The sequence below is a fragment of the Acromyrmex echinatior genome, chromosome 1, assembly GCF_024713525.1.
Source record: "Acromyrmex echinatior isolate Ae372 chromosome 1, ASM2471352v2, whole genome shotgun sequence".
NCBI classification, from domain to species: domain Eukaryota; kingdom Metazoa; phylum Arthropoda; class Insecta; order Hymenoptera; family Formicidae; genus Acromyrmex; species Acromyrmex echinatior.
This window is the reverse complement of record NC_141852.1, coordinates 14,283,847-14,311,565: the sequence shown is the minus strand read 5'-3', so window position 1 is coordinate 14,311,565 and position 27,719 is coordinate 14,283,847. Positions and strand designations below refer to the sequence as shown.

Sequence of the window (27,719 nt, the reverse complement as noted above, 5' to 3'; positions counted from 1 at the left end):
GTAATATTAAAGTAAAGTTGGTCCGAGACTTTCAAAGCAAGAAAGTCGAGCTGTTTATTAATAGCATACCGCGTCGAGAAATGCCGGATATTTAAAGTTGCTTTCCATTTCATATAAGAGAAACAGTAAGAATCGACTTTAATCAGTGAAGAAAACTCGGTCTTTTCTTTCACGATAATATTAAATTAAAAGTAGCAATAACGAAATAATTTTTTGATTGTGAAATAATTTTAAATTCTAGTAGATAAATGTAAATCTGCGAAAAAAAAAGTATAAGATACGATGCAACCTTTATGATAATAAAAATTCGTTGTTAAAATTTTTTACAAGTATGTAAGAATTTTTTTAGATATTAATACATTACAGATCCTATAAAATCAACGAAGAAAAGTTTAATTGTAAAGAAAGTTAAATCATTCCTACTGTTACAAATATAAGTAAGTAAGAAGATAAGACTATAATTGTAAAGAAAATACAGTTGTAAGAAGAAAAATTGAAAAAAGAAAGAAATTAAATTCCCAAATCCCTGCTGTTACAAATACAATTATATCCATCAGTTAGGTATTATTTAATAAAAATAGTACACATTTTGTTCCAAAAATATAAAAATGTACACTAAAATTTGAAAACTCATATTGACAAACAAAGAATGAGAATTTCCGACCGAGGGATAATAAGTATAACAATCTATTATAATAATACAACAATGGAACGATTAGCGAAAAATGAATAATTTGTTTTTCATCGATAACTTTAGCTGATCTAACAAAGTATCTGTGTCATCATTTTTATTCACAAAAACGCATTAAGATATCGCCTATCAAACGTGACAACAGTTCTTCATTTGCTCTTCAAATCGCGGAGAGTGACTCAACTGTGTATTTATCGTACGAAATCGTGACCGTCCCAAGAGCGTTAACGTGTAGCCTGCCGGCGTATCAGGAGGGAACGAATGACGTATGTCGAAAATAATAAAGCACGACAAAGTGCAGCTCCGGTAACATATGAGTCGCATGTAAGGTGTACACAAGGGAATCCGATCCTAGGGTAACAAAAATCACGCGGTGCCCGATGAGGCATACCGGGGAAGCCGCAGATCGAGAAAAGACATGCACGTACATATTCCGGAATTCTTTTTCACGGATTCAACATTATAAAGGTATCTCTTCACGCTGACGCTCATTTTCAGCATTAAAATAGTTTATATTGAAGAGTACGGGGATCCTACACTGAATAAAGAGTCTGGTTGCACTAATTGACATTCTTGTTGAATCTATTAGTCTTAATTCTTTTTAGATAGAATTCTGATTGATAATTTTTATTTCAGAATTTTCTGTTTCTCAATTTATAAAACTTTTTTACTTTTTCATCTAAAAATTGTGTTGTTCTAATCAAAATTTGGTTATTTAAGTACCTAAACAGATCAAATTTTTTTATTTGTTATTGCTCGCATATTGTTTTATATTCTCGACTGTGATTGACTGATTTGTTTATTATAATTTTTCTATAATTTTTCTAAGCCACGAGCCCAAAGACTATGGAACATAAAAAACTTCAGGTCGGACAAATGTATGCATAATGCATAAAGCATAAAAAATTAACTAATAAGAATCTTTTATTTCATGGAAATAAAGGACTTTGATGGTTCATTTTCTTATGCATTATGCATTCTGCGTTATGCAAGACTATGCGCTCCTGACTTTAAACAATAAGATATAAACTTTTTTTAGCAGTAAACTTTTCAACATTTTGTTACTAGATTACTATTGGACTGCTTACACCAACATGAATTTATTATTGTTTATGTTATCTAATATTCTTGGCTGCGACTGGTCGATACACTTATTGCTTACATTTTATTGTTTACATTTTCTTATAAACCTAAACGTCCTATCTAGCTTAAACGTCAAATTAAAATCACGTACTGCTTTTCAGCGTTTTATAAAATAGCACTTTAAGCCTTATAAACCATCGCAAAATGCTACTTATAGCGGTGATTGGGCGACCACTTTATCTGATAATTGCTGTTTGCAAACAGCTGTTCCGATCGGAAAACACGAGAATCGATAGATTCAAGCCTCGCCACGTGCTTCTCGAGTGTGATAAATTTTCCACTGACTATATCCAATTCGAGGCGTGTATAAATTGCATTTCGATCTCGACGACGAATTAGTCATCCTCGGGATGAGTAGTTTTCCGATCGAAAACTCGGGAGAGTTTGTTTTGATCCGAGCGCCAAGATCCATAGCGAAATTCGCAGCACGTCTCTGACGCGATGACACAGAGTGAATACTAGTCTTTGTGCCTCGGCGTACAATGCTAACGTTGTGTGACACACGATTCGACACACGTACATTGTACATACATAAAGACGCGTGTCACGTGATGGCTGACTACGTGGTATCTTCCTCTAAGAAGAGTTATCCTTCGGATTCTTCATAGTGACGGATTGTCCTTCAGAAATTCTAGAAATTCCAGTTAATCGCTAATATTGATTAATGAATTCTGAGTCGTTTCGGGACGAAAATAAAAATAATTGACACGTCAATGACTTATCATACGTTTCGAAGCGTCATAAAAATAAACCAATTACAACTTAACTCCATCGAATCTATAATAAAATATTTTAATAAAATCGTGTTAAAAAAAATATTTAATTCAATTCAAAGGCACGTAATTCATATTAAAAAAAAATAAATTTTTCAAAATTTTGAATATTTTTTCAATGTGTATATTATATTATTATATAGATACATCTCGGAGATGTCGATAAAATTAAATAATTTCAACGGATAATGTCTTCAAATTTGATGCGTATCACAATCACCGGAAAGAACATCAAAAATATAAAAAAGGTGTCAAGTATATTTGTAATATCTCTACGCAGAATCGTAAATATATTCAAAAATATGTAAATATATTTTAAAAAACTAAAAATAATGTCACAAAAAGGAAGTGAAATCAAAATGCAATGTTTTTATTTACAAAATTATTTTGTAAATATATCTAAGTATAGACGTTTAAAAACATAATAAAAAACCAAGAATACGTCATGAAAAAGAATTAAAATCAAGATAATGTATCTAGCGTCTCTTTCATGATAACATCAAAAGATATATTAATGTATTAATAATACTTTAAAAATAAACTTGACTATCGTGTTTCCTGATGTACAGGATCTGAAAGGATTAGTTTCTTGAAAAAAAAAATATTGATTAAATGTTCACCGAATGTTTGTTGATATGTTTTTTGAAAACGTTATGGACAGAATTTACTTTGCATCCGATTAACATATTAGCATAATTGATTCATCAATAATGAATAAATCAGAGAGGTTCCTCGTAAACATGATTACCTAATTTTTATTAATTAAACTGCCATTTTTGTCTTATCTTGTTACGGACAATTATTTTTTCTGTTTGGGTCATTGGTGTAGATATCTGCACATGCACATGATATCTTTTTGTTATTATGAAATATGTTGTCCACGCGTATCTTAATAAAGAGAAACTGATCTGCAAATATCAGTGGAGCGAATCGCTCGATAACGTTACATGAGCCAGATCGAGAACCAGATGCTAAATCATTTCCTGTCCGATTAAAAGAACATTAGAAAAATGATCTAAGATCGTGATTGAGATATACCAGTCGTAAGTATAAACAGTTCTCCACATGTTATTAATAAATTGTTTTTTGAGATCAAAACTCGATAATTTATTATCAGATGACATTATTAATTTATAGATACTTGCTTTAAGCTCACAATTTAATTTTATTTTTGTCAATTAAAATGTGATCTTATCAAAATAAAATCATCAAAGGTATTTCGAACAATGAAAGATTTTTGTATCGTCTGTACTTTGTTTAATTCTTCATTTTTAGCACGCTTATTATAATTTTTTACAGTGCCCTATGAACCTTTTAATTGACGAGTTCTCTTTTGTCTCTTTTGTCTTCAATCGTTTCGCCTAAATTAAATTTACAATAATTCTAACGAAATTGAAATGTTACGCGATTTTGTAAAAAATTGCGGCTTCGCGAAAAATTGCGACTTACAAATCGGACCAGTTATGTTTTGTCGGAAAGTGAGTTATGGCGAAGCGAAAATATATTTCTCGTTCACCAATTCGCGCTCGGAATCCAGTATTATTATGTCGAGACGACCAGGAAGAAACTAGGTCAAGCTGATGTGCGCGGGACAAGTAAAACTGGGTCAAACGCGCCATTATTGCCGATCCGGGAACGCATTACCCACAGCATTTGCATTTTGGAAGTGCGCGATAAAATGAATCGATGAGAAGCGACGCGTGCATGCATACTCGCATTATTAACGAACTTCGATCAAGGCTTGTGTCGCTTTATGATGTCGATATTATCCATCGTTATTGAAGCGTAGCAAAGCCGAACCATCGCGACACTCTCGTCGTCTGTCATGCGAGGAAATAAATTGCAGATAATAAAGAGATACCGGGGACATTTAATAACTCTTCCACACTCTTACTCTCGAGAGTGATCAAACGATATATTTTTACTACTCTCGGACAGCAGAGATTCCGAAAATATATAACTACTCGCCGTTTCTCGAATGTTTATGTACATGGAAAAAAATGTTTTGCTGAAATATCTAAAAATTTAGCTAAATGATCTAAAGTATTTAAAATTTTCGATAGATTTGAAAATAATTTTGTTGGATCATAAAAGTAATTATATAGAGTTGATATCTAGAATGTGAAAATTGTTTGCAGCATGCTTGAGTTTTCTTTCATATATTTTGATCCAAGTCCAATATTATTTTCAGATCAGTATTTAACTAAAATTTTAGATATTTCAACAAAATCATTCTTTTCGTATCTGTCGTTTATCGAATGTTTGTACATGGAAGAAATTAAATACTGATCTGAAAATAATTTGATTAAACCATGAAGACATACAGAAAATTTATATATATAGAAAACTCAAGTATGATGAATAATATTGTTAAAAAATGTTGAGCGTAAAAAATGTTGAGCAATTGTTTGAGCGTCTTGTATTTTTATAGTTCAACAAGCCGTCGTTCTCCGAAATCTCTATTTGAAGAATTCTAGCTTTCGTAAAATTATTGGAAATCGTTATTTCGAAGTGATGTCTATGTGGAACCGCGAAGAGTTAAAGAAACTCAAATATAATATTTAACTAACCGAATAAATTTTCTCTTGACAGTACTCCAATTTTTTAATTCCAACAAAATATTGATTTGGCTTACTTGCCAGACGAGAGTGTTGGAAACGAGAGATGAGCTGGACAAGTCATTCTTCGTGGATGACGTAGTCATCCTTACTTCTTCGGGACGTCACGTGACCATGGACTCGCGTGAAATAGTGGCCTAACAGGATCGCATCTCTCATCGACCTCGAGACATGTCAGACCAAGATCAACGTATCAGAAGACAACGGATCGTCCATCACAAGCATCTGACCCACTCGAGAAACTTGTTTGCTGTTGGCAGGACGTCTAAACTCATCGAACTCTACTACATCCAAATATCTTCCTAAATTCGCAATTCGATTTAAAATAAAATCAATCGAGACATTCTACAACTTGATGTTTGTACATTGTTCGACATTCTTGTCTTACAACTTTTTTATTTTTCTTTATTAATATTTATTAATAAGGCAGAATTATAAATGTGAATTATCAAAAGAAAAAAAAAGATCCTCTCTTTATTTCTTACTTTCATTCTTGCGAATGAATAGTAAAACAAAAATATGACTGTAACTTCAAGACCTGTTTTTGAAACGGATCGAATTCTGAGCTTCTATTTTAAAGAAGGACGGCTCGACTTGCAAATTTCATGCAAATTTCCGTCACTTCCCACCGAGCGTCGTCGTTCGTGAATCACGCGGTGGCGAACCTGTTTTTCGGTGAAGGCCACCTTACTAACATTCGTCACACTTTAGAGAATAATATTTATCAGCAATATTTCATTCACATGAAAATTTAAAGACGAAGCTACTGTGTTATCGCGTGTTTTAGCGATATAATCGTATACTTTTAAACTCGTTTTAGCGATATAATCGTATACTTTTAAACTCATTGTTTTTCGTCCCATCGATAGTAGTCTTAAATCTTCTATTTGCAAGGTGTTACGTAGTCATGTTTTTTTTTCTTTACCGAATGCAAAGATTCGCGTGACAATCACATATAAAATAAACGTCCCATGGCAATTATCGAACATGTATCTAAACATTTTCAAATTTTATTTGTTTATTTTATTATCAATCTCAAATGCTTTTCTAAATATTGTAATTTTAAATATTGCAACTAAATTATAATATTGTAATAAAGACAGACTATTAATTTGAGGTTAATAATAAATTTTGTGTAAGTCGGACATAGGTACATGTCATTGAGACATTTATTTTTATTATAGTGCATCACTACAATTGTTACAGGTCAATATCTAAAGAATATTGACTTTAACTCCCCGGAACTGGCGCCACAATCTGTACTATAGTTACTGACGTTGGATTTGTAAGATTCATTTATGTTAATAAAAAGACACCAATTAATTTCAAGTAACTAAAATGATAAAAAATGACTGTTAAGTGTATTTTTTGTAATCTAAATTTTCAGATATAACTATCAGACGCAATAATAAAACCAAATTTTTAATAAAGAGATTTATAATCAAGTGATCCAATAGACCTGTAGTTAGCTTCAAAAGATTAAGAAAGCGTTTCAAAGAAGAGTCGTAATGAAAGTAGAATTCTTTCAAACTCGACAGAAATATTATAGCTGTGTGGAAATATCAGTGGAAAAGCCTGATCAGTAAGTGCTCAGTGATTCTTTAAAATGATTAGTTCCTACATTTAAATTCAGTGAAGAAGTAAAAGCAAGAATCAATCATATTAAAGAATCACTCAGCGCTTACTAATCAATTTTTTCTGTATAAAGGGTCAATCATGTAACTTTTTTTTTTAGAACGGAAATATGAAAAGAGAAAATGTTTTGTATGTACGCGTATGTGCATATTGTACATACATACACGAGAAGAAATAATTTTATTTAAAAATTCAAAATTTTGCTGCATTAAGAAATGTGTGGTATAAACAATCATAATTTTGTTAAAATGTAAATTACTAAAATTTTGTTATGTTTTAATTAAAAAGTTATGTTATTATAATCAATATTTGATACGAAAAAAATTTTAATTAGAACAATACAATTTATAAATTAAAACATAATAAAAATTTTGGTAATTCACATCAACGAAATTATGATTGTTCATATCAAAACATTTCTTCTCTCAGGGTGAATATAGATTAAAAATTATTTTGTTGAAAATTCAAACCGATTGTTGAATATCAAAAAAAATTTTTTTGCAGCATTTTTTAGTTTCCTATATAATTATTTTTATGATCCAGCAAAATTATTAAGATCTGTATCCAACAAAATTTTAGATCTTTTCTAAAGCAAAATTATTTTTCTGTGTACACATAAAAATTGTGTACATATAAAAATATTTTTACTTTTCGCACCATCGCCCTAGAAAAAAAAGTTACATGATCGATACTTTCGAACGCAGCCAATGACTCGTGATGAAGCCACTCTCTGTGGTTCCTATGAGTTTAGATCATGTTGCGATATGCATTATGCTCTCCTCTCGCGGTGTTTACCGTACAAACGTTCCTATATTCGCTCATTATGCGAGCAAGCCATTAAGCGGCTTTGACGCACGAACAAAAAGCCGTGTGCCATCGAAGAGCAAATCGAATTAGCGAGTATGATCGCGTCGAATGATACCGTCGATTCATTAAATGGAGTCGCGTAAGCGTGCGTATAGTTTTAGCAATTTATTGACACGTGTCTATAAACGGAGATCACGAACTGCGTGTATAAGATCACGAGAGCGTTTCGTGTGCGACACGTGCAAGTGTACAAGACGATCGATATACCACGGATTCGAGTTTCTATTCAAAAGAACGATTTGGCTGAAGTATTTAATTTAAAAATTTGACTTCGTACAAATCTGAAAATAATTCTGTGTTTCGAACTATTCGAATAATCATGCAAAACGCATGAAATTAATCAGAATGTTAAAACTTTTTAAAGTATTGTTCATTATGCTTGAATGTCTTACAGAAGGAATAGTTTTAAAATATAATCTAAAAATTTAACTCTGAAATATACAGATCTGACGATAATTGTAGATCTGACAATAATTTTATTGAATCACCCGAATTAATTACATGTTAGTAATTATTAAGAATTTTTAAGCTGATTGGTTATAGAATATCAAAACTCTGCATCTTTGCTGATCTATTTGAGATTCCTATATACATATATTATTTTTGCAGGTTCAACAAAATTATTTTTAAATTTGTATTTAACTAAACTTTTTATATAATATTTCAACAAAATCATCCTTTCCATGTAGGACACTCAAACTGATTGCTAGAGAAAAAATGTCGAAATTTTTTACAGCATTGCTTATCATGCTCGAGATTCATACGTAATTATTTTGATGGTTCGACAAAATTATTTTCAGATCTATATCTAGCTAAATTTTTTAATACTTTAACAAAATCATTTTTTTCCATAATATGTGATTGATTCACGACATCTTAAAACTGTACTTAAGATGGTCCCATTTATAAGAACCGACTATGAATATCTGCAGTCTCAGACAATTCAGCATCTCTCGCAAACGGAACTGTAACAAGTCACGTGACCTAGAATAGTCGCTTGATTGAGAAAATCATAGAGTAATCATTGAGGTCCATAAATAGAAGCTCATAAATTTCTGATAGAAACTATCGATCCCTGTCGCGCTCCGATCGCATGCGAGCCCGATCTGCATTTTAAGATCCGTCGAACTTTCACTTCGTTAAGCAAATAAGTCGATCGTCGCGTCGCGTCGCGTCGCCGCAACGTTTAAGAGATATTTCAGCTCGCGACACGACGCGACACCCAGCCGCCACGCGATTCCGTTAGAGAGCTATCTAGCGCGCGAAAGAGAGTTAAGGTCGCCGTCGCGCCGAGCGATGCATGACGTCAGCCCGATATTTATGAGCGAGCCCGAAGAAACCAACTTCTCGCGCAAATAAGTTACTCCAAATAGTCCGTCATCATCGTCCTTTGCGAATGATGTTAATCACCGGTAATTCCTTCGATGTGATGTGACAGAGGTCCTCCCTCTCTCTCTCTCTCTCTCTCTCTCTCTCTCTCTCTTTCTTCCTTTCGCGTTCAAGGTCCTTCGCGACACTTTTCACGCGAGCCTTTTATTGATCGTGGTGGACGAGTTTCCAAGGTAGCACGTGGTGTTTGAGGCGATCTCCTCGGACAATGACACCTCCTGATGGTCAGCCGCACGAAACCGTCAAATAAACTTTAGCAGCAAAGTGTTTACACATGCCAATGATAAGTGCACTCGATAAGGAAAATGTTTTGCACAACTCAAATGAGTGTTGTTACAGAAAAATTTACGCGCCGACTTGCTTATTACGGTTTTATGTTTGTTGAATGTCACATTGTTTATATGCAAAAGTAAAAGAGGTATGTATATCGATGCAGTGTGAAACACTGAGAGAAAAGTGTTGTATCTATGATTATAATTGCATAGTATTATAATATAATTATAGAACTCGATTTTTATCCTCACTTCATTTTTATAATTACTGCTATAATATTAGTAATAATTATATTTGTATATTTATATACGGAAAGAGAGAATTGATTCTTGTTAAAGAATCTAAAAATTTAGCTAGATACATTTTACAGCATTGCTCATTAGACTTGAGTTTCTACGTAATTATTTAGATAATTCAATAAAATTATCTTCAAATTGATATTTAGTTAAATTTTTAGACACTTCAGCAAAATCATTCTTTTTACATGCGCTTATGGAAAAAGGTGAAAATGCAAGGTAAAGACGATCGTGATGGAACGAACGATGCAAGGAGGAAATTTTCGACGGAGAAAGAAATCATGATCGATCAGCTCTCAATGTCGAATGCGATCGCGCGGGTCAACAAAAAATCTTCCGCGAGCAATCGATCGGCAGCTAAAAATATACGGCTTTATACTCTTAATTAGGATATTTCGAAACACACGGCAAGGGTTTCGCGCTATCGCTCGTGGGGTAGTATCGAGTTAAGGAAGGTATACGCCAACTGCACTTGGAGGGTGTCCCAATCGAGCGCGGGCGAAGGTTTATGCTATGACATAACTCGACAAGTGAATTCTTCATCACTTCACACTTTACTTGTTAGCGAACTCGTGCGCGCGAGATTATCAGAAAGTTACATCGGCCCTGGTTCTGAATAAAGTTCAGCACCAGTACTTATATCATTATTACGTTAATATACTCATGAGTATATTTTTTATTTTCGGAGCAATGAAATGAAAACGAATAATTGCATCTTGATTTTGTAAACAAACAAATGAGTGCTTTGTAACAATTGAGAGGATGGGCGGAATAAAGGCACAATTCTACTTAGGCCCTCTTTCCGGTAATTAGCTTTTTCATGTAATATTGATCGTAATAGTGAAGATTTATAAACATGTAACTTTTTAAAGATATTACATAAATTCATTTAATATTATATCCATTTATGTATAATAAAAAAAGTAGCAAGTTATTTTAATTTTTATTAATATCAAGATTTTATATAATAATTTGGCCTTTATTCCGCATATCCCCTCAATTGTTACAATTACAGTACATTATATTTTTTTTCTAAATGCGACGAAATCTAAAAATAGATCCTCATAATTCAAAGCAATTCTATATAATTGTAGCAATCATAGATCACAATTAAAGCTAACAAAATCGATTAATCTCCCGAACACATTAAATTTATTAACACTGACGCTGGATCTTATAAGACTCATTTAAGCTATGTTAATTAAAAAATACTAATTAATTTCAAGGAAACAAAATGACTCGTATAAAAAATAATAAATATATTTGTACAATATGTAGCTAAAGAAGATTAAAGAATAATAAGCATATTTTAATAAGAATAATTAAAATTTGTAGATATAACATAAGAGAAAATTTAACATTCTTTACAAAGAAATTGAGTGATGCCCGTCTTCATCAATGAGAAACTTCAATCTCGATTCAATTTACTATTTATCTTTTTTTAATTCTAATAAAATTTCTAATAGAATTAGAAAAAGATAAACAGTAAATTGAACCGACACTAAAGCTAATTAATTTTAAGAATTATAAAAAAGTAGACAGTAAATTAAATCGAGACTAAAACTAATTAATTCTAAGAATTAAGAAAAGATAAACAACAATTTAAACCAAGATTAAAATTAATCTTATATACAGTGGAGGAATCGGGTCTGAGTTTAACAAACTCATCGTCAGCTCCGCAGGGTTAAAGAAATTTCTCAATGAAAAAATCCTATTAACATATTTCGAATTGTAAAAGAAGAAATAACTAAACAATTATATGTAACAATTTCTAATTTTATCGTTGTTCTAGATAATTTAATTTCGCGGCGAATGAATCATAGAGATACAATACACGTAAGAAACAATCTAAATTTCGACAAATTAAGCCGACGTAATTTTCTGATAATTTCACGAACACGATCGCATTCCCCGAGATGCTAAAAAAATCGCCCCAAGAAATTATTTGCGATCTTGAGACAGCTGGCGCATTCAATTTCATCGGGATGCCGATTCGCTACAAAGATGGAGGCTTCGCTTACTTATTGTTAACTGAACAATGAGATAGCGATAAGGCAGAAAATGACACGCCGTATTTTATTCAACTTATATCTTAAATTGTATATAAAAGCACAATTTTGCTGAAAGATCTAAAATTTTGCTGGCTACAAACCTGAAAATAATTTTGTTGGAAATTCAAGCTGGTTGCTAAAATATCAAAATTTTTTCCAACGATGCTCATCATTTTTTTAGTTTCCAACATGATTATTCTGATTGTCCAGCAAATTTATTTTCAGGTCTGCATCCAGCAAAATTTTAGATCTTTCAGCAAAATTCTTTCTTGTTGTACTAAGAAAAATTTCTGGTTGAAAACCAAAAAAACTGGTTGGATAAACCAGAAAATATTGATCATCATTATCTTTTATTATTTTGATCAGTTATCTCGTATTAATATTTAATACCTAGTAAATGTTTTAATTCATTCTGCGACATATTACCGTCACATCGTAATCACTCAATTCATCTATCACATATACCGCCATATACACATTTATGATTGTTAATTTAAATTGTTACGTACTGCTCTATTTTATTTTATGTTATAATATTCATTGTCCTGGGGGGCTCAGCAGCAGCAGTATTGTTAAATGCCTCGCCATTTTTGTATTCACAATTCACAATAAATTAAATTAAATTAAATTAAATATTATATCACAATCAGAATTCGGATTACTTCAACTAAAATTAATAGATAAAATTAATAATAGAGTCAAATTAAATTCTACTACGATCGAAGTACTAGATATTGGAATAATACATCTATATGTATCTAACATTTTATCTTAGATGTACGACTGCGCGCCGATTTCGATCTTTCCACACAATCAAACTGAAAAAAAAAAAATAATTTCCTCCAAATTAAATTATAAGATCTTCGATTTAATGATACTAGCATCTTAAAACTTTTAAAGAAAACTTATTGTGAAAAATATTATCTTAGCCAGGATTTATTTTAGGAGAAATAATTTTATTTTACTTTGATTATTATGTTGCAAGATCGAAAGTAATCGGCAGTCATACATGTCTGAGATAAAATTTTATTTAAAATCTATTATGCCAACATCAACTTTGACGTAATATTTAAATATATTAATTAATAGATGTTTCTCGTTCACTTAGTTGGCATATAAACAGTCCTATTGTATTATAAATCATAATACAACAAAATACTCTAATTTATTCATTTTCAATTAAAATTCCAACCAGACTCTTTTTCCAGTGATTATATAACTTTTCCTCAGGACGGAAACGTGAAAGGTGAAAAATTATTTCCATTATTTCCAACAGCAAAATTTTCACTTTTTTCATTTCCATCTCAGGGAAAAAGTTACATGATTGTATGCACCCTGACAATTCCAACGGGTCGACGAATCGCATGATTCGCTTCTTGGCACGTCCGCCATGTATGCGGGTCTAGAGGGTCTAGGGGTGAGTAACAAGGGGCGGGCACGCGCGAGGGGAGAGGGAGGCGCGAGAAGGGGTAACGAAGCGGTGCGTCCACTATATTGATCACTGACCTTTCCTGCGGCCGAATGGCCCGAAGAACGTGCTGTTTTTGCCGATGACGTTATCCTCGATGTACTTGAACAGCTTTGTAATGTCCTCCCCTTTCTTCGCGGCGATCGACTTGACGGGGCGTGGTGGGACCACCTTCTGATTACCGGCAGCGATGACGTTTACGCTCGTGGCGACTGTAGTAGCGGTAGAAGCGGTGGTGATGGTGCTGGTACTGGTGGTGACGACGACAGGGTTGCTGGAGGCTGCGGTGGTGGTGATGGTGGTGGTGGTGGTGTTGGTCGTGCTCGACTGGACCGCCTGGAGGCCACCGGTGCAGGTGATCGCGGATCCAGGGGAGCTCGCTTCCTCCGCGAGGGAACCGATCTTACGCTGCGAGCCACCCCAGCCCTTGCCGCAAGAGATCTTCACCGAGCAGCTCATTCTCTCATAGTAATCAGCCCGGAGCGCATAGCAAAGCTTCAATCCTTTATCGTGGTAACGACGACGCCGGTGTCACATCCGTGGATCACTTTCTGAGTAAAAAGGACCCGCGGGGAGAGGAGGATCCTACTTCAGGACGGTGGCGCACATCCCCCCGCGACACGCACCGCCTGTCATTTAATTATGTCCGAGTGAGTCTCTAAGAGTCTTCTAGATTTGTAGCCAGTCCTCTCTCTATTGAAGGAGTCCAAGAAGAAGAAGAGAAACTGCGAATTACGGATCCTCTGCGACTCGCACGTGTCACGTTTGCGTCGCTCCGCTCAGACTTTCCCGACGCGAGGAAAACGCTCTCCCCCTCGTGCTAGAGAAACTTTCCTCCGCGCTCCGATCTCTCCCGATCAGGACGTTGCGTAAGAATATTCGTAGTCGCGTACACCGGGTGAACGACCAGCGATTTAGTCAAGCCAGGCAAACACCACGCGCGTCCGTGCGCGCGTCAAACGTCTTCTTCTCGAGTGGTGGCCTTTTGAATCAGTTCATTATCGACAAGCAACACCCAGGTAGATCGGGACCGATACCGATTCCGTCAATCGCGCGTATCTCTAAACTTCCGCGATAATTACGGCTTACTGTGGCAAAGAATGGGCGAGATTGCCAAAAGAAACTTTACATGTACAATCCCCTCGAACGGCCGAGGCGAGACTGAATGTCTGGCCGACGACGACGAGCTGCCCGGTTCGCTAATGACGTCACCCGGCCACGCAGGCGCCCGAGAGTCTCGCCATGCTGCGAACGCATCCTCTCCCTCTCCTCGAGGTCTCTCTCTCTCTCTCCCTCTCTCTCTCTTTCTCTCTTCCTCTCTTCGGGAAACGAAGCGCGCGTCGCACGATATCACGTCGGCTAGGATACTCGCGGCGCAATTGCCGCGAACACAACGAGAGTGTCTTCTTCTCCTTATCGCGTCGCGCTCACCGAGTCTTCTGTTTGTCAACGGTGATTTTTCATCGACGAACGCGGGGCGCGTAATCGTCGCTCCCGCAACTCGTCTCACACCTCGACGAGACGCGCGCGACCCGCGAACATGGCGGTTCGGCTTCGAAGTCTCTCAGGACAGCCTAGGATTCACGTGTTTAACTATACGTTTCCCTATCGATCGTAACGTGATTTTTGCGCGATTAAAATTGCAACGGTGCAAAATTCACGGCGATCCATAACGCGGCTCGATCGATCTTACGAAAGGATAGCCTTCGCCCCGGAATTAATTAAACAAGATTGATGTATTATTATATATGCGATTGACCCGAGATTCTGCCCGCTCATTCCGCTTTCCGCGAACAGCACTTCCGGTAATCTCAGACTAATATTATGCTATAGCCAATCAAGAGATTTGAAAAATTTATCCGAGTCACAATATCTCTCATTCGCTTAATACATTTTCTTCTATTAAAATAAATTTAGGCATCAAAAATAGCTTCAATCGAATATAGGCCTTCCTTGTTTATTTGAATAAACTTACAATTAGTATTCATTCAATTTTACGACTTAAGTGATTTTGAGTCCTTGAAATTTATTTAGCCCTTGAAATTAATTAGTGCCTTTAATCAATGTAAATTAAATGGACCCAGCATCAGTAACTGCGTTTTTTTTTTAAATCATTTTCGAAGGGATAAGTTATATTATATCGTACATGTTTTTCGTATTCTTGAATATCTTTCATATTTTATAAGTAGAACTAAGAAACGAGGACTTGAAATATATATCAGAATAATACATACTATATTTAAATATTAAGTACTTATATATATTTCAAGTATTTAAAACATTTATATAGCCATAAATCTATCGTAAGTTTATTACAAACATCAAATTTGTTTAAAATATATTCTAAATCCTGATAAATTTAATATTTGTATTAAAACTATTAATGAAAAACATTTGATTCGCTTGTTATATAAAATCGTTTCTTCAATCAAATTATAGTATTCTTTAAAAGAAAATAAATTTTGTGTTTTAAGTACATAATAACAAATTTTTTCTAAAATTTGTATATTAAATGTATTAAATATATTTTAAGACTATTACCAAGAAAATTATAATAAATATTCTCTGTTAAAAATTGTTATTTACAAGAAAAAATTAAATAATTACTTTTCTTAGCAATAGAATAAGTTTTCTGTTTGAATCTGAATTGCTTATAAATTCAAATAGTATTTGAGCATATGACACATTTGATTTTAGTTTTAAAATATTCGTCGATCATTGTGTATTTCAATAATAAATAGACGATAATGAATCTAAATAATCGAACCTTAATATCCTCTAAATAGAATTATTTAACTCAAATATTTCTAGCATTTATAAAATACGCATTCTAAATATCAGATTTAAAATTTTGTAATTTTGATTAATTCATTGTAAAATCATATCTTTATACATACGATATATGTATAATATAATATAATTCATGTATATATATATATACACACACACACACACACACACACACACACACACACACACACACACACATGTATATAACTTAAGCAGAACAAAAACTCATTATGATCAAAACGGCATGAAAATGGCTTTAAAATGATTATTAAAAGACACTTCAAAATTCATTTTAATTTCATTTTGATTTCATTTTATCGTGACCTGTTGTTCTGCTTGGAAAACGTATTATGCGCGACTAAAGAAAGATAAAACACTAATATTCACTAATACAATAATATTTACCATTGTTATTCTTTTTTAACTTAGTTTCTTCAACTTGCAAATAATGTGTACTGTAGTCTGTAGATGTGAAACCGCGTTATTTTCTTTTAATAGTTTTATTATTATAATCATGTTTTTCTGCCAATATTTTTTTCAGTTCTTTCATTTATGTCATGAACAAGCAAGTTTATTAAGCCATCTATCTCGATAAATATGTTAATATACAGCAAATATCTTGCATTTTATTTTATGATTTAAAGATGTCTATTATAATATACTAAATTTTAACAGAAATTATAGATTTAAATTATAGATTTGACTTTAGAAATCATGCGCTATATATCTTTTCTAGAAAAACAAATAAGAACAAAAATCATTATTAATTTTAAAAAAGCAAAAAAAAACGATAAAAATTTATTAAAAAATAAATTCTTATACACCGTTGGATATCAAAGGAATAATGGTAACCTAGTTCTTTAGGTCGAATAACATTTTATTATTTTTAACCTCCATGTGTATCAAAATGTAAATCAATTCAACTATATGATTTAATTGTTTAGTTTCAAAATAAACAACATTCATATTAATATGTGCACTTAGTAAAAGCAATAAACTGAATGTAGGTCAAATTAATATATATTTTTTTAATTAAATTGATTAGCTCCATTGTTTTAGTTAAATTATAAATATAATATAATAATAATTAATATGAACCGACATATTTTGAGTAAAAGCAATGGCGATGTATAGAAATGATTAAAAATGATGATTCAAATTGAATACAATTTGACATTATGAATTTAACAATGTAATAATACAAGTGTAGAATTATCAATTGAATAAATTTTCTCTAGTGACACAATTCGAACTCTTTCAGAGTCAAAATATTTCCACTAAAATACGACGCAGTTCGATCGATACTTAATCAGGAATTATTAATTATAAAAAAATGATTCTACCGTTCTACCGTCTGCTTCGCTCTTTCTAAGCAAATAACTGCCACAGGGGTTATACGACCTCACGGCTTCTGGCCTCGTGAGAGCTGCGAGGCGTTTTATCGAAGGCAAAGATACGGCTAACCCAATTAAAATGTTTAATCGACGTCCTCCCTTCCCTTGCTTATCGTGCATATCACCACAATAATATGATGACAAATTGAATCGACACAGCATGCGTGTAACGGAAGAGAGTAAGATGGATTTCACGAAACCAACAGATAATGATACCGTATACATGTTTATACCATCGACAGCTACTCCTCACGTGACACACGCATACGGATGTCTCTTTACCAGCTGAATAATTATCAATTCTCTTTATTTTATTTTATTCTGTCGGTTTGATAATCGGTGTGGTCGAAGTCAAACGTCGAACTCGCGCGACAGCAACATTCGAATCACCGTGTATTGATCATACAATAATTATGAACGAATATAGGCGGACTGAAAAAAACCGTCAAAGAGAAGTGCCAGTCAAACGAAGAGGAATTTAATAAATCCAGAAAACGATACATATTCGCTCGCAGAGGCGCATTTTTTTTTAAACGTTGTCGAAGCTTGAAGCGCTTTTGTGGAGTGATTTTAAAAAATTATTTATATTTATATAAATGGTGTTTCTCTCTCATAACATGTGGGCATAATTTCAGAAATAAATAATAATTTCAGAAATAAATAACACAAAAATGACAAAAAAATTATACAAATATACGTATTATCTGACTTTATATTTCCAAATTATGTATAGATTTCGTGATTTATTAATTCTCGTTATAAACCGAATTAGCATAATATTTTGACATATTTCTGTCTTTAGTTAATAATAAAACGTTTTAACTTAAATTGAGTAAATATCTTGGCAGAATCTGCTACGCCAATAAGTTCACAGGTTGAACAAATATTTATTATGAATTTTTTGTATTATTTTTATATCCTTCATTTTTGAAGTTACGCCCACATACAACATCTTGTATATAAGGTGGCTAGCGTAAAATGTGACAAGTCAATAATTCAAAAAATAGGAAGATGCGAAAAAACGTTTCAAAGTGAAACGGTTTCGAGGGATGTATTTTGATCACGTTATTATTTTTAAGTGGAGACGCCAAAAAGATATGAAAGCCATCACTTTTTAAAATAGAAATATATGATTTTTTTACATAAAATAATTTCTTTAATATATTATTCTGTATATAACAGTAAGATAGAGATATCAAGAACTTACAGTTTACGAAATATTTTGTACTTCATTCTAGCACATAATGAAATTTTAATTATCACGTAAACTATTAATTTTTCTAATAATTGTAAATACTTTTTTAAACGGAATACTGAGATGAATCAATTGGTGTAAAAAAATACATAGTTGCTTTAAAAAAATACAATATGTATAATTTTTTAAGTAAGCAACTATGTATTTTCTGTACACCAATCAATTCATCAATTCCATTTTAAAAAATAAAGGTGATCTTCTTATTTTTTTGCTGCCTCCATCTAGAAAGAAAATAACGTAACTAAAAAACATCCCTCTCGAAATTGTTCCCTTCTATATAAAATGTTTTTCATATCTTCCATATTTTTTGTCATCATACTTTATATGGTTTATCCTATGTATATCATTTACATTTTTTAATGATTCCTTTGAAGCATCATTGGCATTTGCCAATTCTGTAACATGTCCTGCATAAAATTACGATAAAATTGGTGTGTTAATTATATTATCGAGTATTTTACGCTTCACTTCATAAACTCGTTATGGTTCAGTTTTCTCTCCTAAAATAACAATTAATTCCGTTCGATCGAACATTTCGCTAGACTAACTAATTTTGAATCTTAATTGGACAAAATGTGTGTGCTGCAATACGGCGCTTTTGTCGTTCCCCTTAATGATTACTGTGCAGTTGGAATTTATCGACTCTATGTACAACCCTCCTAAAACTCACCATGGTAACAAAACTCGACTGCGAAACTTCAGACACTTCAGTTTCGATTTCGATTCCAAGCTGAAAAGTCCGAATAGATTCACGTTTTCGGTCTCACACGTGTAATCTCATAAAAAAGAGATCGTAAAAAGAAACCACACCTCTTAGATTTTTATCTCAAAAAATATCCAAAATGTTTAAGTTCGAACACCGCGCTACTCCGGAGGATCTCAAGCTCGCCGCATCTATAGAACGCAAACGACAAAACGAAGAAGCGAGGAAATTACGCATCTTTAACCCTCGCATTAGGAAAATTGGGGTAGGAATTCGGTCCCGATTTTATCAACAATTCATTTTATTTCAATCGAATTAATTTTAATTTTTAATTTTATCACCTTTCTGATTAATTAAGAAAATACTTTGTACTAATATATATTAACATTGTTATAATCCATTTTCGATCAAATTAATTTTATTTTGTATATTTTGCTGCTTTTCTTTAATTTAAATAATAAATTTTTTTTTAAATAGAAATTCAGTCCCGTGATTATTCTTTTACGTTTAGTATTAGTATAGTGAATTCGATCACTTGCATTATAATAAATTAATGCATACTAAAAGCTACTATACATAAAATTAATAAAGTTAAATGTAAAAGCATACAAATGTTTTGAACTATTAAATATCTAATAATGATGTCATATTTAGAATATACATGTATTATCATCAGAGCTGATTATATTATGTCACTGTATTTAAATATTTTATATATAGTTGAAAAATTTTGTTAAAAATACATTTCATATCAAACAATCCACCCAAATTTTTTGTTAATTTGACACGAAATGAATATGTTAAAAATTAACAAAAATAAACAAAAATAATATGTGAATAAATAATCGCGTTGTCATTTGTAAATAAGCTGTTAAAATAAATTTTTTCGATAAAATTAACATTTATTTTATTTGTTTATCTTAGAATTTACGTTTTAAAATTTATTATTTTTATATTTTATATATATATACATATATATATATATATATATATATATATATATGTTTATTTATTTATTATATATATATATGTATATATTTATTTATTTATAAATTATATTATTTTAAAAATAAGAAATATTAAATATCAATTTGATACAAAACAAATAAATAATATAAGTTGCTCACTACAGTTATGTTAAAAATTAACATTCGAATATATTAAAAATTCAACACGAAATTTTTTAAGATGGAAATGAATTGTTCTTAACACAAATACAAAATTTTTTATTATGTATGAAGCTGTACACTATCCAATGCGAATGACCGAATTCACTATTAAACTTTCATATCTTATTCTGATCGCATAAACTTTAATTCTTAATTTAGTCGTTCTATTAACTTACGTCCTAATTAATTAAAAAAAAATACTTCGTACTAATATTTATTTAAATTTGTTACAACCCACGCTTGATTAAATTGATTTCTATTCATACATTTTCCTTAATATCTCATAAATGCCACAAACATCATTCGATGGTACATTACACACTACTTGATTGATCTAATGTCTGGGAAGTTGTTTGATTCAATGCAATAGGATTCGCACGGATTGTTTCCCTGACATTTGCAGATAGACAAGGAGTTCTTGGATAGGCAAGTCGAGGAGAAGAAGCAGCAGCGCGAGTGGAAACGAGCGCAAGAATGTCAATTGGCTGAGGCTCTCGTTCGCAGCAGCGAGCACGCCGCGTATTTGGAGAGACAGCAGGAGGAGGTAATTGAGTGCTGTCAATGACGATAATTACACCGGGAATGTCCGTTCGATACTCGAGCTGATACTCGGTGATTTCGGTGTCACACGTGTCGTTGAATTAAAAACTTTATCGATCGAGAGAGCGAAATAACTCCGCTTCTCTGTTTGCAGGAGCGGCGAAAGATAAACAAGGAGATCAATTTCTTCCGACGTTTCCATCAGCGACCGGAGGACCGGCGAGATTACGATTTGTATGACCCCGAGGCATTAAAGAAATCGCTTCCTATATGCGTGGACGACAATGGCGACAACATGGGAGTAGCGTCCGCTCAGAAGTGCGTAAATAGCTTGATTAATACCGCCAACAATATAATGGTGCAACCGGGAGAAAAGCTTCGGAGAGATTTATCTCGGACTTTCCAGAAGAAGATAAAAGAACGTGCTTGTGAAACTCGTTTATTCTGTTTCTTGCATTCTCGATGTTTCGTCTTTAATAACGCTTAGTACACGCGATGATTTTCTAATAATTTATTACGATTGATCGTTTATGTCTGGATTAATTTTCATCTAAATACTAAATAATGTCTCTATCCTTTTTTTTAAATGCATAGCCTTACAAATACTTTCTAAAAATGTTAAAGTATATGTAAGAATTACTTATTAATTTCTGTATAGTTTCAAAAGTGTGCAAAAATTACACTAGAAAAGAATTAAATTTTTTAATAATTATTTGCTTGAATAGTTTTAAGTATTTATTAAATATAAATGTATATTTAGTAAATATATTTATTTAATACAATAACTATTAATTTAATTTAACTATTATTTTTTTTATTCAGTAAATATTTATTCACTGTAAATAATGTTTGCTTGATACTATTAAAGAAAGATGCATTAAGATTTAAGTAAATGTACAATGTATTAAATGATTCGTACAACTATTGGTCTCTTGCCTTTTTTTTTAAGTGCAGAATTTTACAAATCCTTTAACATCTTTAAAAAATACTTGTAAAATTATGTATTAAAAAAAAAGAGCAAAGAACAGAAATCATTATTTAGCAATTTAGCTAAATGCTCCTAGATTAAAAAAAAATATATATATAATATATATATATATATATATATATATATATATATATATATTATACGCAAGAAATGAATGATCCATCGTGTGTATTAAGAATCTTGTATATAACGTTAAAGTGCCAAAGCTATCGTGAAAAGGATTCATTTCTATATACAGTCTGTAAACCACGGCTATCATGAGTACGGTATAACAATATTTTTCCTCTCCGTGTTCATTGTAAAAGATCTTCGCGCGGATAATAATTTACCCCACAGCCTGCTCACCCTGGCGCAATGGTAATGAGCGTAACGTCGCGGAAGAGAAAAGAAACGATGAAATATTACGGCTGCCGCAGGTTCGAGGGCGAGGATCGCAATTTTCTCGAGCGATTGAAAGCGCAGAAAGAGCAGATGCGTTGGTGGATACAGAAACAAAAGGAGGAACGCAGAGCGGCAGAGAAGGCGCGACAAGACGACGAGGATGCCTATAAGGAAGTCGTCCTCTCCAGGGACAAGCGCGCGGCGACGTTGGCACGGATGGAGGAGGAATGCCGGCGAAGGTTGAACGAAGCCACAGCGATATTTAATCGCGCTCTGGTACAAGGAATCTTCTCTGTTTGCACCTTTAACCCTTCATTACTCGCGTGGGATGTCTAAGGACTCAACCTTATAAATCCACTAAATGTATTAATGCTATTTATACACATTATTACATTTAATGCAAATTATTTTACAATTTATAAAAAATTATTTTCATTTATCTTTATCTAAAGGGTGAAATATTATTAATTTCCATTTAATATTGTAAATTATCAAAGAGAATAATGAAAATTGAGATACAATGTTGGGATGACAGAAACATCCCACGCAAGTAATTATGTTTAAAAAACATGCGTCATATAGAGTTAATCTGCAATTGACCGATGAGTCTCTTGGACTCATTCAACTATATATAAATCTCTTTGTCAACAATGTCAAACAATTTAATTTTCTTTATATTATATCTGCAAATTTTCTATCTGCAAAGATCTTTATTTTTTTCTCTCTTTTTTCATTCTTATTAAAATACAATTATAGTATCCTTTAATATTTTTTAATATTTTTACACGAAAAGAATGATTTTGCTGAAGCACGTAAAAATTAGACCAGATACAGATCTAAAAATAATTATAGACTATCTCAAAATAATTATATAGGAATCACTTAAGATTGATGATAATGCTACAAAGAATTTTGACACATTTTAGCATCAGCTTCATCATTCAATATAATTATTTAGGTTCAACATAACTATTTTCAGATCTATATCTAGCTAAATTTTTAAATATTTTAATAACATTATTTTTTCCGTACAGTATATGTCATATATACTAGCAAATTTTTAAAAATATATTATAGATAATTTAGTATATTTTTAAAAATTACTTAATATTTATTATTATTTTTGTACGATTTATGTTATTTTGGTTCTATGAAATTATATATACTTAGTGCTTTTTAATTAACATAAATTAACTAGGTTTCACAAATCAGTAACTGTATTATGGATTTTGACGTCAATTTTAAGTTGATCTAGATCCAATGCAAGAAAGAAGACTCATTTTTTTTTAATAAACCAGATAAAATCAATTGTACGATCTTCAAAATAATTCCGGTTTCATTCCTAATCAATGTGCAGCAGCAGTTGCTGTTATTTCGCATTCTAGGGACTCCGCCGCTTTTGCTTTCGCGTCTTCTACCGACAAAAAATGGATTCCTTTGACCGATTTGATCTCTGGGCGGAGGTAGAAGGCGAATGAAAACCGGGTCCGGCGAGTAAGATGGATGTTCGAAAGGGGTAACGTTTTTTTATTAAGCCACTTCGTGGAAAGACTGGAGTTTTTTTTAGTCGACTAACGCGCCTTGATCGTGTCGGATAGAAGATAAGAACACGTCTATATTTGAATACGCGCCCACTTATATCTAATGAAGCGATCGATCCGAGCGTTGTTACATTTGACATGATGGTGTTGACATATTAGAGCATGTGCTACCCATCTATTTGTTTCCAATTTCAATCTTCTTAATATGTATATGTAACATTAAGAAGATGTATCAGGGTTTGTTCTTCTTTTTTGTCTCGGTTGTTTTTCTTTTAGGAAAATTCCGCACTAATACATATGAAATACATACTATATCACAGAAAAATCTAAATCTGTTTAATCCGGGGTTAAAGATATTTTTTACACTCCAACAAAGAGAATATCAAGCTCAGTCACAATACCTTTGTTTATTGGCCGAGAATCTGAACCTATTTTTTTATTTTTCCTTTTTTATAAAATATTGAGAGTAAACCTTGTTCATATTAATCTCAAATATTAATAAATTATAAATACAATCAATAATATACAATATATTAGGTGCGCAACTAAGTTCTCGCTGTTATTTTGATGGAAATACCATCAAAATAACAGCGAGAACTTAGTTGCGCACCTAATATAATTAATACTACTGATTTTAAATTGGAGTGTAAACAACACTCTTATTATTGTTTATTTAAAACAAAAATACAATAGAAACATTTGTATTAAATTTGACACATTTCGCGTGTCTCGAATGGGTCTGCCCAAATTTTTATGTTAATTTAAAACGAAATGAATATATTAAAATAAAATAGTACAAATTTCACGTAAATGTTAATACACAAAATACAACATTTGGAAACAAATTCTGATAAAATATATTTTTCAATAAAACTAACATTTATAATATGTAAAATTAAGAGGTATTATTCATTTATCTTAGAATTTTTATTAAAATTATATTATTTTTATGTATTTGTTTACTTACTCATAAATTGTGCTATTTTAACACTAAGATATTAAATATCAATTTAATACAAAATATATATTATATTTTATAGATAATAATTACATTAAACTGACACTCAAATATGTTAGAAATTCAAATCAAAAATTGTAAGCATCATTTAACACTAATGCATTGAAAAAAATTGATGGTTAAAAGAATTGCTCGGTTATTATAATTTTAGTTGAAATAACCGGAATTCTGATTAAATAATATTTCTGATAAAGTCTACTAGAATTTTTATTTTTATCAGAATAAGTATATCGATCAAAATTCTAATTATCTCAACTAAAATTCTAATATTTTCAAGAAAGTTTTGATTCATCCATTTTCCACCAGAATGACTATTTAATCCAACCAGATCGTTTTCTTAGTACATACAATATTTTTTATTTTTAGATGACTATTTCCAAGTAAAAAAAATTCTATTGAATGATACAAATAAATACTAACCCGAAATTTTTTAAACAATATTTCATGCATTTAAATATTACAAAACTACAACTACAGAATTGAAACAATTATACTATATACGCCTGTCGTTGCCAGAATGCTTTTTCCTTTTTTCAGAAGTTGTAAACGTTTCTGTGATATTAACTTTCTCACAGAGAATAAATATAATCAAAAAGCGTTTATAATAATAAACCAATCGCAGATACAACGTAATAAAAAACATCGCGCTACATTTTTGCGCAGTCCATATGTATTTTATCTCGTCGCGGGATATAAAAGTCGCCTACGCGATTCTCTCGTAATCGATGAATAAACTTCATGACATCATCGTGCAAAGTGCTATGATAATTTGTCCCGATAATTTGCCACAATAAAGTTGCCGTTGATTTCTTTTTTATTCCTCTCTCTACTTTTTCCCATTATATTTTAACTCAGCATTAATCCCTCTTCCTTCGCTTCCCTGGCCCTTATCCTTCAATACTTCGCGATGGTTTCGCGGAATTTATTTCCACTCGATTGCAGGCCGAGGAGCAGCAGCAACGCCGTCACTGCGAAGCCGTTCAAGATGACGAGGACAATAAAGCGGAAATCTATAATCACGTGACTGGAGATTTCCTCACCGAGGCTAGGGAACAGGCCGAGAGCACCCGCGGTCCGCACAAGCCGTTGACGAACCGATACAAGGGCATGACTACAGACGAGTTGAAGGTCTTCAAAGATGCTCAGTTGCAACAAATGGAGGAGATACATGTTAGTATGAGCGGAGGAATTACGCTTGAACGTATCAACAATCCTTTCAATCTACACTGAGAAAAAAATTTTAATTTTAATATACACATTTTCAATAGTATTAACATATATTTATTTTAGTAAATAAATATTTATTAAAGAAATAATTGAATCAAATTAATGGTTCTTGTATCAAATAAATGTACGTTTCTATTTAGTAAGTACTATTCAAATAAATATTTATTAAAATTTATTATAACACACACACACACACACACACACACACATTTTTTTTAGTGTAATTTCTTTTACCTGTTCAATATAATGGAAGAAGTTAAAAAAGAACCAATTCGAGTAAAATTTTGTAAATCAGATATAATTTATATATATAATCGTATTGTAAATAACATTATACTCTAATAGTAGATAAAAATTGTGTATGCGTCATTGATTATATTTGATTTCACGGCTGACTCATAGTTACACGCATTATTAATATACATATGTTTAAAATAAAGTTTTTTTATTTGATGCAATGATGTATTTCAAATATTCATCGCATCGATTCTTATAAATCTACACAGAATTATTAATTTTAAAAATGCATGGAAATTCGTTTTTTACAGAAAATGAAATTGGAAGAGAAACGTATCAACGAGACTTGGGATCGCTTAATGGATTCGCACCTTCAAGCCGCATGCTCCTATGATCGCGAGTTAAATCAAAAAAAATCGTAAGATCCTAAAATAATTTCGTATTTATTTTTTTTTATTTAAATATCATTTTAAAAAAATATTTGAGTGTATTTCATATAACGAGATTATATTTAATAATGTATATGTTGAAAAAAACCGTGATTTTTTTAACTTGCTCCTTTAAAAATTCTTCGATGGTTATCAATTTTTATATATTCAATATTTGTATACGTAAATAACACGTTAAATGCTACATTTTATTTATATTCTTCTAGAGAACTTAATAAGAAAATTGCGGAGGAGAATTTGCGGCTTGCTGAGCAACAGAAGCAACATCAGGAATATCTGAACCGCTTCGTTTATAAACATCAACCAACACCTGACTTCTATGAGCAATTTAATAAAGGAACACGTTGAATGCAATTTTTGCGTGCAAAATGTACTTTTTAAAGAGAGAAAGATCAATGTAATGGTCACAGTACAGACTTTTGCATAACGCAAGATGCATGATGTATAAGAAAATCGACCAATCAAAATTCTTCTTATCCGTTAAATAATCGGAAACGAAGAATTCTGATTGGTTGTTTCTTATGCACTATAATGCATGCTGTTGCACTATAATGTTATGCGTTAAAAAATTTCAAATATAAAAAATAATTTTGAAGATTTCAGTCTTTTTTTTGTAAATCGAGTCATCAAATCCTACTACACCGATGGAGTAGATGTGCATAGACTTTTCAGTTATCTACAAATACTTTATATACATATATATAGTTGTAACAAAATTATAATTAATAAAATATATTTTAATTTATAAATTAAAATTGAATTTATAATTAGTGTGCGTGTGTAAATATAAAAGAATTCATTATTATCGAAGAATTTTTAAAGG

The 27,719-nt window shown here is 31.9% G+C and overlaps 2 protein-coding genes across 3 annotated transcripts in view; one reads left to right on the top strand and one right to left on the bottom strand.

Annotated features, from left to right (window-relative positions):
• Nucleotides 1–14,338, bottom strand: part of LOC105146932 (uncharacterized) — an 88,200-nt gene extending 73,862 nt beyond the window's left edge. The window contains exon 1 of the mRNA XM_087408581.1: nt 13,243–14,338. Coding sequence (XP_087264707.1) covers nt 13,243–13,663 — 421 coding nt within the window. The 5' untranslated portion in view covers nt 13,664–14,338. The remainder of the gene's footprint in view (nt 1–13,242) is intronic.
• Nucleotides 14,339–14,446: 108 nt separating this feature from the next.
• Nucleotides 14,447–27,493, top strand: LOC105146933 (RIB43A-like with coiled-coils protein 2). Of its 2 annotated transcripts, XM_087408588.1 has the most exons (8): nt 14,447–14,656; nt 19,495–19,611; nt 20,919–21,059; nt 21,210–21,373; nt 22,460–22,700; nt 25,926–26,153; nt 26,759–26,865; nt 27,103–27,493. In XM_087408588.1, exons 1-8 carry the CDS (start codon nt 14,447–14,449, stop codon nt 27,242–27,244), a joined length of 1,350 nt encoding a protein of 449 aa, XP_087264714.1. In that variant the 3' UTR covers nt 27,245–27,493. The 2 variants fall into 2 exon arrangements, with proteins under 2 accessions (XP_087264714.1, XP_011055885.2); XM_011057583.2 differs by lacking the exon at nt 14,447–14,656 and having other exon boundaries at nt 19,486–19,611.
• The last annotated feature ends 226 nt before the right edge of the window (nt 27,494–27,719 follow it).